We start from the raw sequence: 14,304 nt of genomic DNA on the forward strand, positions 1-14,304 counted from the left end.
TAATTGGAGCTGGCTTATAGTTTCAGAGGTTCAGTCTATTATCATCATGGCAGGAAGTATGGCAGCATCCAAGCAGACATGAATTAGAAGCTGAGAGTTCTACATCTTGATCTGAAGGCAGCCAGGAGGAGACTTTGTCAACTGGCCAGAGTTAAGCTTATATAAGACCTCAAAACACCACCTCCACAGTAACACACTTTCTCTAACAAGGCTACACCTTCTAATAGTAGCACTTCTCATGGGCCAAGCATATTCAAACCACCACACAGATCATACTCTTAATGGTAGTGGGCTATAAAGAAATTCTTTTTTTTTTTTTTAATTCTTCAGTATACATCTCATTCTACCATTCATTAAAGGCAAAACAAATTTGCATACAAATATAAATATGCTTACATATTTTCACATAAAGAGTTAAGTCTTCTAACTCAGAGAGGTGGGCTCAGTAAGTAAAGGTGACTGCAACGAAGCTTGATGACTCAAATTCAATCCTTGAGACCCTCAGGATAGGAGAGAATCAATTCCTACAAGTTGTCTTCTGACCTCCACATGAGCACTGGAGCAAGCAAGTGCCTCCTCTCATAAACCAGTAAATAAATAGATGTAATCTTAAAGATCTTTTAAATAAATAAATATTGGCTGAATATTTGATATTCTAGGAGTTAGTGCATCTTCAGTGTTACTCAGAATTTATTATTTTATCACTGTCAGGTGTCTTAGTTACTGTTCCGTTGCTGTGAAGAAACACTGTAACCAAGGCAGCTCTTAAAGCTTATAACTGGAGCGTGCTTACTGGTTCAGAGGTTTACAGTTCATTGTTATCATGGCAGGGAGTATGGCAGCATGCAGGCAGATATATAGCTCAGAGTTCTACACACAGCAGAAGAGAGACACACACTGGCACTGACTTGGGCTTTTGAAACCCCAATCAACACCCCCCCCCATCCCCTACACACACACTTCCTCCAAGACCACACCTCCTAATCCTTTCAGATAGTACCACTCCTTGGTGTCTAAGCATTCAAACCTGTAAGCCTATCCTACAGGAACCATTCTCATTCAAACCACCACATCAGCGAGAAGATTGTCACTCTAAATAAACACATGGTACTAAATAACAAGTATGTTTTAGGTTTTCAGAAATTGTTGGTATAGCTGGATCAATTTTCTAAGCTCTAAGTTCTCTAATTTTCAAAGTTCTAAGGAGCCACCAGACTGATTTCCAGAGTGGTTGCACCAGCTTGCAATCCCACCAACAGTGGAGGGGTGTTCCTCTTTCTCCACATCCTCGCCAGCATCTGCTGTCACCTTAGTTTTTTGATCTTAGCCATTCTGACTGGTGTGAGGTAGCATCTCACCCTATTTTGATTTGCATTTCCCTGATGACTAAAGATGTTGAACATTTCTTTAGGTGCTTCTCAGTCATTTGAGTTTCCTCAGTTGAGAAATCTTTGTTTAGCTCTGTACCTCACTTTTTAATAGGGTTATTTGATTCTCTGGAGTCTAACCTCTTGAGTTCTTTGTATATATTGGATATTAGCCCTCTATCAGATGTAGGATTGGTAAAGATCTTTTCCCAATCTGTTGGTTGCCGTTTTGTCCTACTGACAGTGTCCTTTGCCTTACAGAAGCTTTGCAATTTTATGAGTTCCCATTTGTTGATTCTTGATATTAGAGCATAAGCCATTGGTCTTCTGCTCAGGAAAATTTCCCCTGTGCCCATGTGTTCGAGGCTCTTTCCCACTTTCTCCTCTGTTAATTTCAGTGTATCTGGTTTTATGTGGAGGTCCTTGGTCCACTTGGACTGGGGCTTTATACAAGGGGATAAGAATGGGTCAATTTGCATTCTTCTACATGCTGACCTCCAGTTGAACCAGCACCATTGGTTGAAAGTGCTGTCTTTTTTTCCACTGGATGGTTTTAGCTCCTTTGTCAAAGATCAAGTGACCATAGGTGTGTGGGTTCAATTCTATTCCACTGATCTACCTGCCTGTCTCTGTACCAATACCATACCATTTTTATCACTATTGCTCTGTAATCCATTTTGAAGTCAGGGATGGTGAGTCCCCCAGAAGTTCTTTTATTGTTGAGAATAGTTTTTGCTATTCTAGGTTTTTTGTTGTTCCAAATGAATTTGAGAATTGCTCTTTCTATAACACTGTGAAGAATTGAGTTGGAATTTTGATGGGAATTGCATTGAATCTGTCGATTGCTTTTGGCAACATGGCTGTTTTTACTATATTAATCCTGCCAATTCTATACCACTCCTGGGCATATACCCAAAAGATTCTCCAACATATAACAAGGACACATGCTCCACTATGTTCATAGCAGCCTTATAATAGCCAGAAGTTGGAAAGAACCCAAATGTCCTTCAGCAGAGGAATGGATACAGAAAATGTGGTACATTTACAAAATAGAGTACTACTCAGCTATTAAAAACAATGAATTTGTGAAATTCTTAGGCAAATGGATGGAGCTAGAAAATATCATCCTGAGTGAGGTAACTCAATCACAAAAGAACACACATGGTATGCACTCACTGATTAAGTGGATATTAGTCCAAATGCTTGGAATACCCAAGATACAATTCATAGACCACTTGAAGCTCAAGAAGAAGGAAGACCAAAGTGTGGGTGCTTCCATCCTTCTTAGAAAGAGGAACAAAATACTCAGGGGATCAAATATGTAGACAAAGTGTGGAGCAAAGACTGAAGGAAAGGCCATCTGGAGACTGCCCCATCTAGTGATCCATCCCATATACAGTCACCAAACCCAGACACTATTGTGGATGCCAAGAAGTGCATGCTGACAGGAGCCTAATATAGCTGTCTCCTGAGAGGCTCTGCCAGAGCCTGACAAATACAGAGGTGATGCTTGCTGCCAACCATTGGACTGAACATGAGATCCTCAATGGGGTCTCCAATGGAGGAGTTAGAGAAAAGACTGAAGGATCTGAAGGGGTTTGCAACCCCATAGGAAGAACAATAATATCAACCAACCCAGACCCTCCAGAGCTCCCAGGGACTAAAACACCAACCAAGGAGTACACATGGAGGAACCCATGGCTCCAGCCACATATGTAGCAGAGGAAGGCCTTGTTAGGCATCAATGGGAGGAGAGGTCCTTGGTCTTGTGAAGGCTCAATACCCAAGTGTAAGGGAATGCCAGGACGAGGAGGCAGGAGTGGGAGGGGGGGCACCCTCATAGAAGCAGGGGAGGGGGAATGGGATAGGAGGTTTGGGGGGATGAGTGGGAAAGAGGATAACATTTGAAATGTAAAGAAAATATCCAGTTACAAAACATAAACAAAAGCTGCATGGTATTGGTACAGAGACCCAGAAATGAACCCACACACCTATGGTCACTTGATCTTTGACAAAGGAGCTAAAACCATCCAGTGGAAAAAAAGACAGCACTTTCAACCAGTGGTGCTGGTTCAACTGGAGGTCAGCATGTAGAAGAATGCAAATTGACCCATCCTTATCTCCTTGTATAAAGCTCCAGTCCAAGTGGATCAAGGACCTCCACATAAAACCAGATAGGATGAATCTAATAGAAGAGAAAGTGGGAAAAAAAATTGTTAGAAATTCTGTTGTGATTCCCAAGTGAAAATTTAATCGGTGATTTTTTTTTATGACATCAAATTAACTTAACCATTTTTAGAATAAAACATTCTAACATAGTACAAAGATACAGTAATTTGATACGTATTGAAAAATGAGAGTAGGAAAGTTAAAGCTTTGTTTTCTGTACTTAAGCCATTGTTCCTATGAGAACAGAGGACATTGTAGTACAGTCAAAATACAGTTCATAACATGCAGTAGTATTGTATGGCATAATGGTGTATTCAGTGCAGAGTGTGCATGTCATGTGTTCAGAGCAAAGGCTACAATGAAATTAGAGGATGCAACACAGGTATTATGTACAGAATATCTTAAATGTATTTTTTTTATTTTGGATGTTTTAGTCGTTGTACAGTCAGTGATCAAGCACTTAACTCTAGTGGTTGAGGTCCTAGACTCCATTCCAATACCATTAAACATAATCTATTTGCCAAACAGAATCAAGAAGAGAGACTCAAAACTTTGGCATTAAAAAAGAATTATTTTAAATATGTTTACTCAGAATTACTCTCTGACAGCTACAGATGAGATCTACCAAATTTTCAAGCAATACTAAACCCAGTTTGTAAATAACACATTTTAACCTGCCCTGTTATACAGTAACCTTGATAGCCCATAGACAAATTTCACTTGAATATACGGAAAAGGCAAGCCAAGTAAATAGCCAGAGAGTATTCTTTTCCCAGTGTTTTGAAGTGCCACAGCTACTGTAAAATGAATCCCATATGATGTGGGACTGCTGAGAACTGTGCTCGAGTGTGTTGTCTCTTGTTGACTCTCTGTCTACCTGAGTCTTGTGTTCAGGGCAGTTGCACTGATATTTTTATACATGAGGATTGTCTTGTTAGGTACCCTTTATGTAAACATACTGCATTAGGTTTCCTTTTATTCTGTAGATTTCCTAAGAGGATGCCAGAGTCAGAACTCACTATGGTATCTAAAACATTTCATAATTATTAATAAATTTAATGAAACTTAGTCTTCAGAAAATAGATTTGAAATAAATCTGCCAAAATATTTTAATTAAGAATGTTTTCTTCTTTCAACCTCATATTTTTGTTTATTAACAAGAGAATTGATTGTGTCTTACCTCCTTTTCAAAGGAATTTGACATAGTTTTTAAAAAAGGAAAGAAACAAAAAGACACCTGGGTTGTATTGATTGTTGCATCTCAGTTCTGGGACTTTCTAGAAAGGAACAGAACAAGGACACATGTTGTGTCTAGTGAAGGGATCATACAACTTTGGAGACATCCATTTTATTCTTTTACAAACGGAGTATTAGATAAGGTAATAATCTTTTATTTGATTTTGGAAAAGTTAGAAAATGTTTTTCAGGTGAAAATTCCTGTTTTCACCAACCACAGCAGCTGTGATATTTAGCTTAGGAAATCTTAGCACGTGTTTTTATTTTTGTTTGTTTGTTTTTTCAGGACAGTGCTGTGACATGAGTGGGAAATACCAGATCATAAGAATTGGGTCAGATTAAAGCTGTTAGATTCACCTAAGCAGTCTTGGATGCTTCATGGACAAAAGCCAGCCCTGGGGAGGGAGGGAAGTAGGAAAGGAGAAGGGGCATGTGTGATTATGAATGATAAAGCACTTGTGGGAGATGGTAAGGGCAGACAGCAGGTGAATTAGGTAAAGGATAATGAACTCCTCTGTACTGTTTCTAACTGGTGTAACTTACCTCCAGGTTTCCAGTTCAGATTTTTCTACTAAAAAAATTGATGCAGGAAGACATGGTGGCACGTGATTGTGATTCTAGCACTTGAGAGGTTGAGGCAGGATTTCGAGTTTGAGACCAGTGTAGGATATATAGGCTAACCTTAAATAAATATTAAGACTCTCTCCACCCCCTTTCTCTCTCTCTCTCTCTCTTCCCCTGTCACTCCCTCCCTCTCTCTTTCTTTGATACACACACACACACACACACACACAGAGAGAGAGAGAGAGAGAGAGAGAGAGAGAGAGAGAGAGATTGAGAAATTGAGGTAACATACATGATTTACTTAGGATACATTTGTATGAACCAACAAAGTAATAGAACACTAGAGAGTTTGTTCTACAAGCATACCCTCTAGGTAATTTCTTTCAACTATTAGATACTCAACTTTTTTAGAATCCTGAGTCTAGTCAACTCATGGTTGAATTGTCTATTGAGTATTTAAAGAACTAATCCCCTGTTGTTTGAAGAACTGTGTATGTTTAGATAACAATATAGGACAGGTGGTGTGGACCTGTTGTAAAAACATGAAAGCTTGGTTTGTTTGTGTAATTTATATTCTTAGGAAGATAGATCAGAAAGGTACTTAAAGTTACTAACATGTTTTTTCTCAAGAGAACTTTAAAACCGTAGAAGCAGTTGGAAAGGTGCTAAACTGAGTGTAGCCCCAGTGCACAGAAGTTACAGAGAAACTAATTTAGCCTGAATTGTTTCAAAGATATATTTTACTAATTGGCTGCTGTCTATGATAAAGGAATCTGGCTTCTTATCCCGTTTAGAAAATGTAATTTTGAACAGGATTGCATATATAGTCTTTCTGGAATAAATAAGCTGCAAAATGCAGAGTAACTAATTCTTTAAGTTAGTTAAAGCCCTTTCAACATTAAAAAAATTTTTTTTAAATAAGTTAAGCTATATGGGGAAGAGCTGAGTGAAGAAATCAGCTGCTTCGAGTAAATCCCTGCATGGGAAGTTAGTGTGTGCAAGTGTGGGCTTGTGTGTGGTGGCCAGAGGTGGACCTCGGGTGTCAGTGGCTCTCCTCTTTACATTTCACACAAGGTCTCATTTTACTTTGAGCTTGTTGTTTTGCTAGACTGTCTGGGCTCTTTCTGTCTGCTTCCCTGTCCCTGAGGTTGCAGGCCAAGAGACATGGCTTTTTTGCTTCTTCAGTTTGAATTCAGATCCTCATGTTTGTATGGCAAGTAGTACTTTGTTGTCTGGGTCATCTCCCTAGGCCCTCCAGAGTGGGGATTTTTTTAATCCAAGAGACATTTTCCTTTAAATTGTATATGACAGGTCCCCATACTTCCATTGTTAAAGGACTGTTATGCCTACAGTTCTAAAAGAAGTTCATGAAAATTTGAGAAAACTTTATAGTAAATTGACAGTATCTTCAAAGTCCACAAGATGAAGATAGACCTCCTGGTTTTGGTCTGTAACTTAGTCTGAAGTAACCTCACACAGAGTTCTGTGTTGGAGTATCTTCTACTTGCCCAAGAGCTGAACATTGAAATTTTAGGATTTTTGTGCTCTTTTTTTAAGTAGCCGTTACTGTAAACATACATAGGATTACATACATAGGATTGTGCACATACATAGGATTACTATTAAATCTGCTGAATTTTAAAAACATAACTACTTAATGACTTTCACTATGATCTGTGCTGTGGAAGTTACATCTCTATAGTTGAAGACTAGTATATGCCTTTACAAATTTCCCCAAGTCCGTAGCTTGAAATTATTCATGGTAAAAATAAAAATATTTACTGTACAGAGATTGGCAGGTGCCATAAATCAGGGCTTGATTACTTATTGATTGGCTAGACTTACAATGATGAAAATACTACTAATGTAAATGTGTCATGTCTTTAGCTACTATATTGTGAATAGCTTAAAAGATGAAGATACCCTCTTCCATTATTCAAAGTTGTTGTCCACTTGAGCAAAGGAGTCACTTACTGTGGACATCATTGATATAAACAACAACACTCTAATATACACTTGTTGGGCTTGTTGCTAATTTACCAGCACACTGCTTGTTATGGCCCAATTGAATTTAGCATTTGGGTAGGAAATAGACAATATAAGTTTATTATGTTGCTATTCTGATTTTAAAAACAGTATTATGGTATATGATCATTAAGGAAAGGGGATTGCTTTGGAAACCATTACAGCATACAATTTTTAAGTATATGATTTGGTGGGGTTTAATAGTCTAGTTACAAATTAAAGACAGTATATAGAAATATGCTTAAATGTTTGTTATAAATAGAATTGCTTTCTCTAGTGTATGTCAGTCATCTAGATGTATTTAGTTTTTATTATTATGTAACAACAAATATGGTTGTTACCTGATAATAGCGTTGAAAAAAAATCTGGAAGTGTGGAGTTTTGTTTTGCATTGCTTTGTTTTTTTCTTACGTTGAGTTAAAACTGTTACTTCCTTTAGTTTCTGTCAATTGATTCTGGAGAAACATAGACACACAGAATTGTGGAAGAAAAATGTCTCTTCTGTAGAGCAGCTATTCCCCAGGTATAACCTTAGCTGTGATGCTTCATTTAAACCCCTTTGGGCAAGAAACATCCTTCAGTTAGTTGTTCTAATCACGCACAGTATGGCATTTTTCCCTTCCATGCTAAGAGTGTGTGGCTTTTTAAAACTTTATCACATTTGCTTGACCTTGTGACTGAAATAGAAGCCTTCATATACATCTTTGGATAGATTTTATTTACAAAAATAAATCTTCTGTTGGGTTTTGTTTGTTTTTGTTTTTCCCCAAACAGATAATTGTTTTTATTGTCTGCTGCCTTCATGTTGCCGTTAGTGTTTCACTTTAGATTCTAGAAATGATGAGTTGTAATTTTATCATTTTTGGTCTTTATTAATTCCATTAGTTTATGTCAGTTGGACATTTCTTTGGTGCTTTTTTGCTTATTGTGTATATCTGATGTGATATAAAACATGCTAAATGTGAAAGACTGTGAGGACGAGTCCATGCTGCTCTCTCGGTACCCCTCCTTTACCTTCACTTCTACTCATTATTTCTGTTCCTTGATCCACATCTGCCAATGTCTACCAGAAGGTGCAGACCTTTTTGAAATCTGACTTACTGTTAAAATCATATTCTTAGGCCAGCAAAATGGTTTAGTGGGTAAAGGTGCTTTTTGTCCCCAGAATCCACATCATGGAAGGAGAGAACCAACTCTTAACCTCCACATGCTGTCTTATGTTCATGTGTGTGCACACAGATATCTACACAAATAAATTAATACATTTTTTAAAAATCATATTCTTTTACAAACAAAATAATAGAAAATTGTTTGTTAGGCTAGATATTGGAGTTCAAAGTAGCAAAGTGTGTTTAGCTAGGTGGCTCAACAAGTAAAGGTGCCAGCAGCCAAGCTTGGCAGTCTGAGTTCTGAGTTCCAGTCCCAGGAGTTACGTGATGCAAGGAGAGAACCAATTCCTGTCCAAATGTCCTTTGATCTCCACATGGCACAGTGGCTTGTATGCATAAGCACACAGAAACATGTATGTACACACACACACACACACACACTGCACTAAATAAATACTAAAACATTTCATAGAAGAGGAGAGGGTCAGATGTATCTCTCATGAGTTTTGGGAATTTACTCTCCTTATTGACATGCCTGAATGGATTAAGTATTTTATGTCAGGTTTTTTAAGTCAATGATTGCTGACTTCAAAACAAAACAAACAAAAAAAACCATATTAATTAAAATACTTAAAAGACTAGATTAGTAGGCTCTCTACCATTCTTTGAATTTTTCTTTGTTTTCCATTATTAACTCTTTCATTTTCTTTCAGATTGGAGTGGTGCCATGCAGCAAGAAGCAGAGAGATGTAGAGTTCGAACCAAAAGGCCTGACATGGCACTTTATGTACCTAAGGCTCGAAGGGGAACAGCTCTCCTCAAGTCAGGTGACCAGAAGGAAAGCCATGGGCCTCCTGCCTTTGTGCCAGAAGAACAAAAAGAAGTTTGTGTGCCCCAGAAGATCTCTGCAAGTAAACCCAAGTCCCAAAGACTAAGTGCGGGTCATTCTGATAAAAAGGATATTGACTGTAGGGAAGGAAACAGATCTTCATTAAAATTAAGGAAAGACAGGTGCTTACAAAAAAGGAATAAAGAAAAGGCTTGTTCTAAGAGAGGAACTGAAGAATCCATAGAAGCCTTGTCCCAAGAACATCAACACAGAGCTCCCGACTCTAGGATTGTATCTAGTATCCATTTACGAAGACTTTCTAAACCAAAGGAGATGGAGTGTTTGGAAGTTCACACTGCAAAAGCAACAGGACACTGGGGGTCATCTCCATCGCAGTCTTCTTCAGAAGTCAGTGCTGCTCAGGTTCCAAACAGACCATTCCAGAATGTGGAACTCTGTGACTTCAGTGGGGAAACTTTTGTAAATAGAGATTTGGAAAGCAGCGTTGTAAGTGAGGCCAACATTATGGAGCTAGTCTCCCAATTTTCTCAAGTTGTTAGCACTGTGCTGAAGCCAGACGGTATGGCTATGCCAGTAACACTAAGTTCTGATTCTGAAACTGCACCAGACAGTATGGAAACATCAGGTGGAGTGTCAAAGCACAATCCTGGGAACATCTTTGCAGTTTCTCTTCCTGGAGGTCCAGATGATGATGTTGATTCAACTTTTCTAGACTTTGAAGCTGAGAGTGAGGGTACAGTCAACAGTACAGAGTCTGTTTTGGGTCAAAAAGGTGTAGATTCCATTCCTGAGACTATGGATAACGTTTCTCTTAAAATGGCTATAGTCAGCAAATTAGAGAGCACAAATGGCATTATTGATGCAGCAGTGACTAGAGAATGTGAGAGTGACAGCTCTGCTGATGAGTTATGTGTAAATTCTGAACCTTCTGATACAGTGGTCCTTGTTCATGAAATAGACACAGATAATGGATTTAGGAATGTATGTGACAGTACCAGCAAGGCATGTATGGTGGACATTGCAGGTACAGTTTGTGACCCTGTAACTGTAGGCTGCCCTTGTACAGTTGCAGTTGGACAATCTGGTGATAGTGGCAACACGAGAAATTCCTCAGATTATATAGAAATGAGTGCAGATGTAGCCCTGCTTGATACAGCGAAGAGTAAGAACGACTCTGAAAACCTTAGGAGCCTGAGTGCTAGCTTGGATATTTATGCTGAGAGTATTGCATCTGGTTTTACAGAGTCAACAGGAAAGTTGATAGAAAGTGTGTCAGATTGTGTTTCCTCTTTACCCATAAAGAAGACTGCTGATAGTAATTTTACCACTTGTCTGGACTCTGAACTGAGTATGTCAAATGCATCAGGTGTACTTTTGGAGAGTGCCTTGGGTGGTGATCTGGATACTATGGAGGAGATGACAGAGGCCTTACATGACCTAAGAACTGCTGAAGAATTTAAAACAAAAGAGGAAGATGACTCAGAGAGCATAGTGTATGATGTATCATTTTCTGATTCATCTGTGGAAACATCTGTAGATCTAAAAACAACAGACACTTCTCACATACAAGGAAGTATTGCTGTGGAGGAAAGCTGGGAATCTATGTTTAATGATGATGGTGATTGTGTAGATCCACGTCTTCTACAAGAGGTATGCTCATATGAAATTACTTGATATTTAGACCCTTTATAAATTAGAGAACCTAGATTTGAAAGTATTTCTGATAGACATTGTATATACTTATTCATTTTCTCACATTAAATGTAAGAGTTCTTACAGTGGTAATAGCCTGGTAGGATTATACATTGAGAAAAGACTGATAGATATGGAAAAGTTAAAATATATATAATCCTTCTGTATCTGTAATTGCTAAGTCCTACGAGGTGTTACATTGAATAGATTAAGTATGAAATTAATGGATTCTGGCCGTTCTTTGAGGAAATACAGACCACAAACCTCAATATTTTTCTGTGTTGACAACATGTATTTTTAAATTAGCCATTTGGGGAAAGGAAGTAATTTATAACTTAGTTGTTTTTATATTTTAGTGAATTTTGGAATATTATTGAAAACTGTAGCAGGAAGTAGAGAAGGAGATGAATGAATACGGCTATTTTTTATGGAGTTGATACTGACTTAAGTTGAATAAATGACTGTTGAGTATGTGTAAGGAACTGTAAGTGAATAACAATGTGCTGACTAGTCAAAGTTCATAAATACAGAATGTGTGACTTGAAGGCATTGGACAAATTCTTCATATTTTAATATTTATTCTCTCTGCCGTTTAAATTCTTTATTACAAATTAGGACCATTGTTTTTAAATAGAGAACCACTTTCTCTTTCATTTCTTGTTGTGGACTTACACAACCTTGGTCTGGAATGGAGAAATGGTTTGTTTATGATCCCCAGGTGGCTATCCTTTAGGAGAGACATCAGGATTTCAGTCCTGTTCTGTCATTGACAGTTGGAGCTATTATTTACATTATGTTCTTCCTAACAGACAATGTCTTCACCTGAAAGATTTTGTTTGAGCCATTTTTTAAATGATAATGAGTTTCCTGTTACTAAGAATTAAACGAGGTATGTAGAAAAATACCACATAGCTGTGAAAGAGACCCCAAGACTAAAGAGGACAGTATATTGGACAGAACTGACTTTCCACTATGAAGCACTCCTTCATTCTTAGGGTCTTACACAGTTTCACTATTACTGTAGTGAGTGTTTCCTAATACCAAGTCAGGAAACATCTTATACATTCCTTAGAATGATATACAGAAGGGAGAGTAGTTGTGAGTGAACACCCATGATCCTTTTGAATTTATATCAGAATTGTGTATGTGTGAAGTGCACTACTCCTAGCCTTCCTTAGTCAGATTCACAAAGGCGGTAAGTGGGTCCTAGAGTATGGTGTTTAGGCGAGCAGGGTAAGCATCATCTGAGAACTTCTTAGAACTGCATATTCTGTAGCCTAACAACCTGTCTGTTAACTTTTTCAAATGACTCTGAAACATATAAAGTTTTACACTATTTCCCTAGGGGTCTTCACACCTTAAATGTCTGTCAGAATGTGACTGGGGAACTACCTTAATGGTAGTTATAAAATCCTTATCAATCAGGAGTTTGAGATCCATCTCAGGTTAGGAAATACTAATGACAGAGAGAGTTAGATGCAGGGAGGCAACTTACTACAGTTCAGATCATTGGGAAAGGATCTTAGTCTGAGAAGGAAACTGTTAAACAGGAGCTAGTAAAAGACTGACTTGAGACTGAGAAAGAGTAACTCCTTGCAAAAGGCAGCTGTGCACACGTGGTTAGTAGCTGTGGAAGGATGGGAATGATCAGTTAGAATATGAGTGTTGTCTTTTTAGTTTGGCCTCTACAACTTTGAAAACATTGTCACTACTCAGATTCTTGGGATTTCAGTTTCATTTGTATTTTGGAAGAGGGGATCCATGCATGCAATTGGATCTTTCAAATCTAGGTACAAAAGAATTTAGACAACTAAGTGTTTTGAGAAGCGTGGTTAGATAGTCAGAAATTACTGGCTGACTAAATGCTGGGGATGCCAAGAAAATGGAATATGTTGTGCTTTTACCTGAAGACAGCTAGTGCTTGCATGTCTTTAGCAGTATTTAAGGAAGAGTGGGACTGTGTTAAGGATGAGGATGGATGAAAATAGAACGAATCTGATAGGCTGTGAGTACAGTAGACTCAACTCTCTTCTGGTTTTTTGAAGGATGCCACAAATCTAATATCTTAGTTTATTATTTATATTACTCAAACATACTTTATTAAATGCAGAACTAGAGTGCTTATCTATCTTGAAAGTTTTCCAATAGAAGGCTTTGGCTTTTTTCCCAGTTGGCCTATTTATTTGTTGATAAAGATGAAACATAGAAGCACATCTAATGTTTCTAATAGGCAAGATGAAGATCTGCTGTAGAGTATGGCAACCTTTGATTGATAAATGACATTTAAACCTCTAAAACTGGTCAGAGTAAACTAGAACATAGTTAAGTCATGAGTGAGCTCCAAAACTGCAACCCTTAATGCATTGTCAAAGATCACATTTCCTTTTCTATTTTTATTTTTTATTTTACTTTGTTTGTTTGTTTGTTTTTTAAGACAGGGTTTCGCTCTGTAGCCCTGGCTATTCTGAAATTCATCCTGTAGACCAGGATGGCCTCAGATTTAGAGATCTGCCTGCCTCTGCCTCCCAAGTGCTTTAATTAAAGGCATGCACCACCACCACTTGGCAATTGTATTTCATCTCTAAAGCCAGGATGTGGGTGCCCACCTAGTAATTTAAACTAGTAACCAATAAAGGAGAGAATGCTGGCATGACTCCTGTTATCTCTCTAGGAATTAACTGTTCCCCAGGAAAATATCAACAAATAAAACTTGGATAGCCCCTGCCACTTCCTGTTATGGCCAGCAGACTTATGGGTAGTGAGGTACCAGCAAAACAGCACCAACATTGTTGATGGATGTTGGCCTTGGGTTCCTTCATTGGCTATATCTAGTCTTTGAGTAGTCTGTGAGTTTTTGCATAGAAATAAATAGGTAGGTAGTCTACCATTTTAGTCTTTTTGTTACAGAAAGCCACTACTGTTTCATAACCATTAGAATTGGGGTCCAAAGTAAAGGAATGCATTAATTGGTATTCTAACATCCTCTGTCTCCCTATAGTCTTTGCAAGAGAGAGAGAGAGAGAACCCAAGTTAGAAAAAAAAAAAAAACTTACAGTTCAGACACTTAGAGCGTGTATAAAATGCAAGGTGAGGAAAGCCTTTTATAATGCAGCTTCCAGAGACCATGGTTTTGGTATCAAATAGCAAATATTGACCACTTGGAGTTTGACACTATAAATTGCAATAGCAAGATGTTACTTTTACTACTACATTAAAGGCATTGTGCTATATGTTGTATGTGTTCTAAAATTGTTTGTATTTTATTGAGAGAGAAAATATATAATTATATGAT

At 37.9% G+C, this 14,304-nt stretch overlaps 1 protein-coding gene across 4 annotated transcripts in view; it reads left to right on the forward strand.

The window, feature by feature from the left end:
• Positions 1-14,304, forward strand: part of R3hcc1l (R3H domain and coiled-coil containing 1 like) — a 72,658-nt gene that overhangs the window by 35,384 nt on the left and 22,970 nt on the right. For all 4 annotated transcript variants that reach the window (XR_004607010.2, XM_034504230.2, XM_076921545.1 and 1 more), the window contains one exon: positions 9,184-10,970. Coding sequence is in view for 3 of the 4 variants with exons in the window: in XM_034504230.2 (XP_034360121.1) it covers positions 9,198-10,970 (1,773 nt within the window). In the remaining variant the exon portion in view is untranslated. The remainder of the gene's footprint in view (positions 1-9,183; positions 10,971-14,304) is intronic.

The sequence above is a fragment of the Arvicanthis niloticus genome, chromosome 1, assembly GCF_011762505.2.
Source record: "Arvicanthis niloticus isolate mArvNil1 chromosome 1, mArvNil1.pat.X, whole genome shotgun sequence".
NCBI lineage: Eukaryota > Metazoa > Chordata > Mammalia > Rodentia > Muridae > Arvicanthis > Arvicanthis niloticus.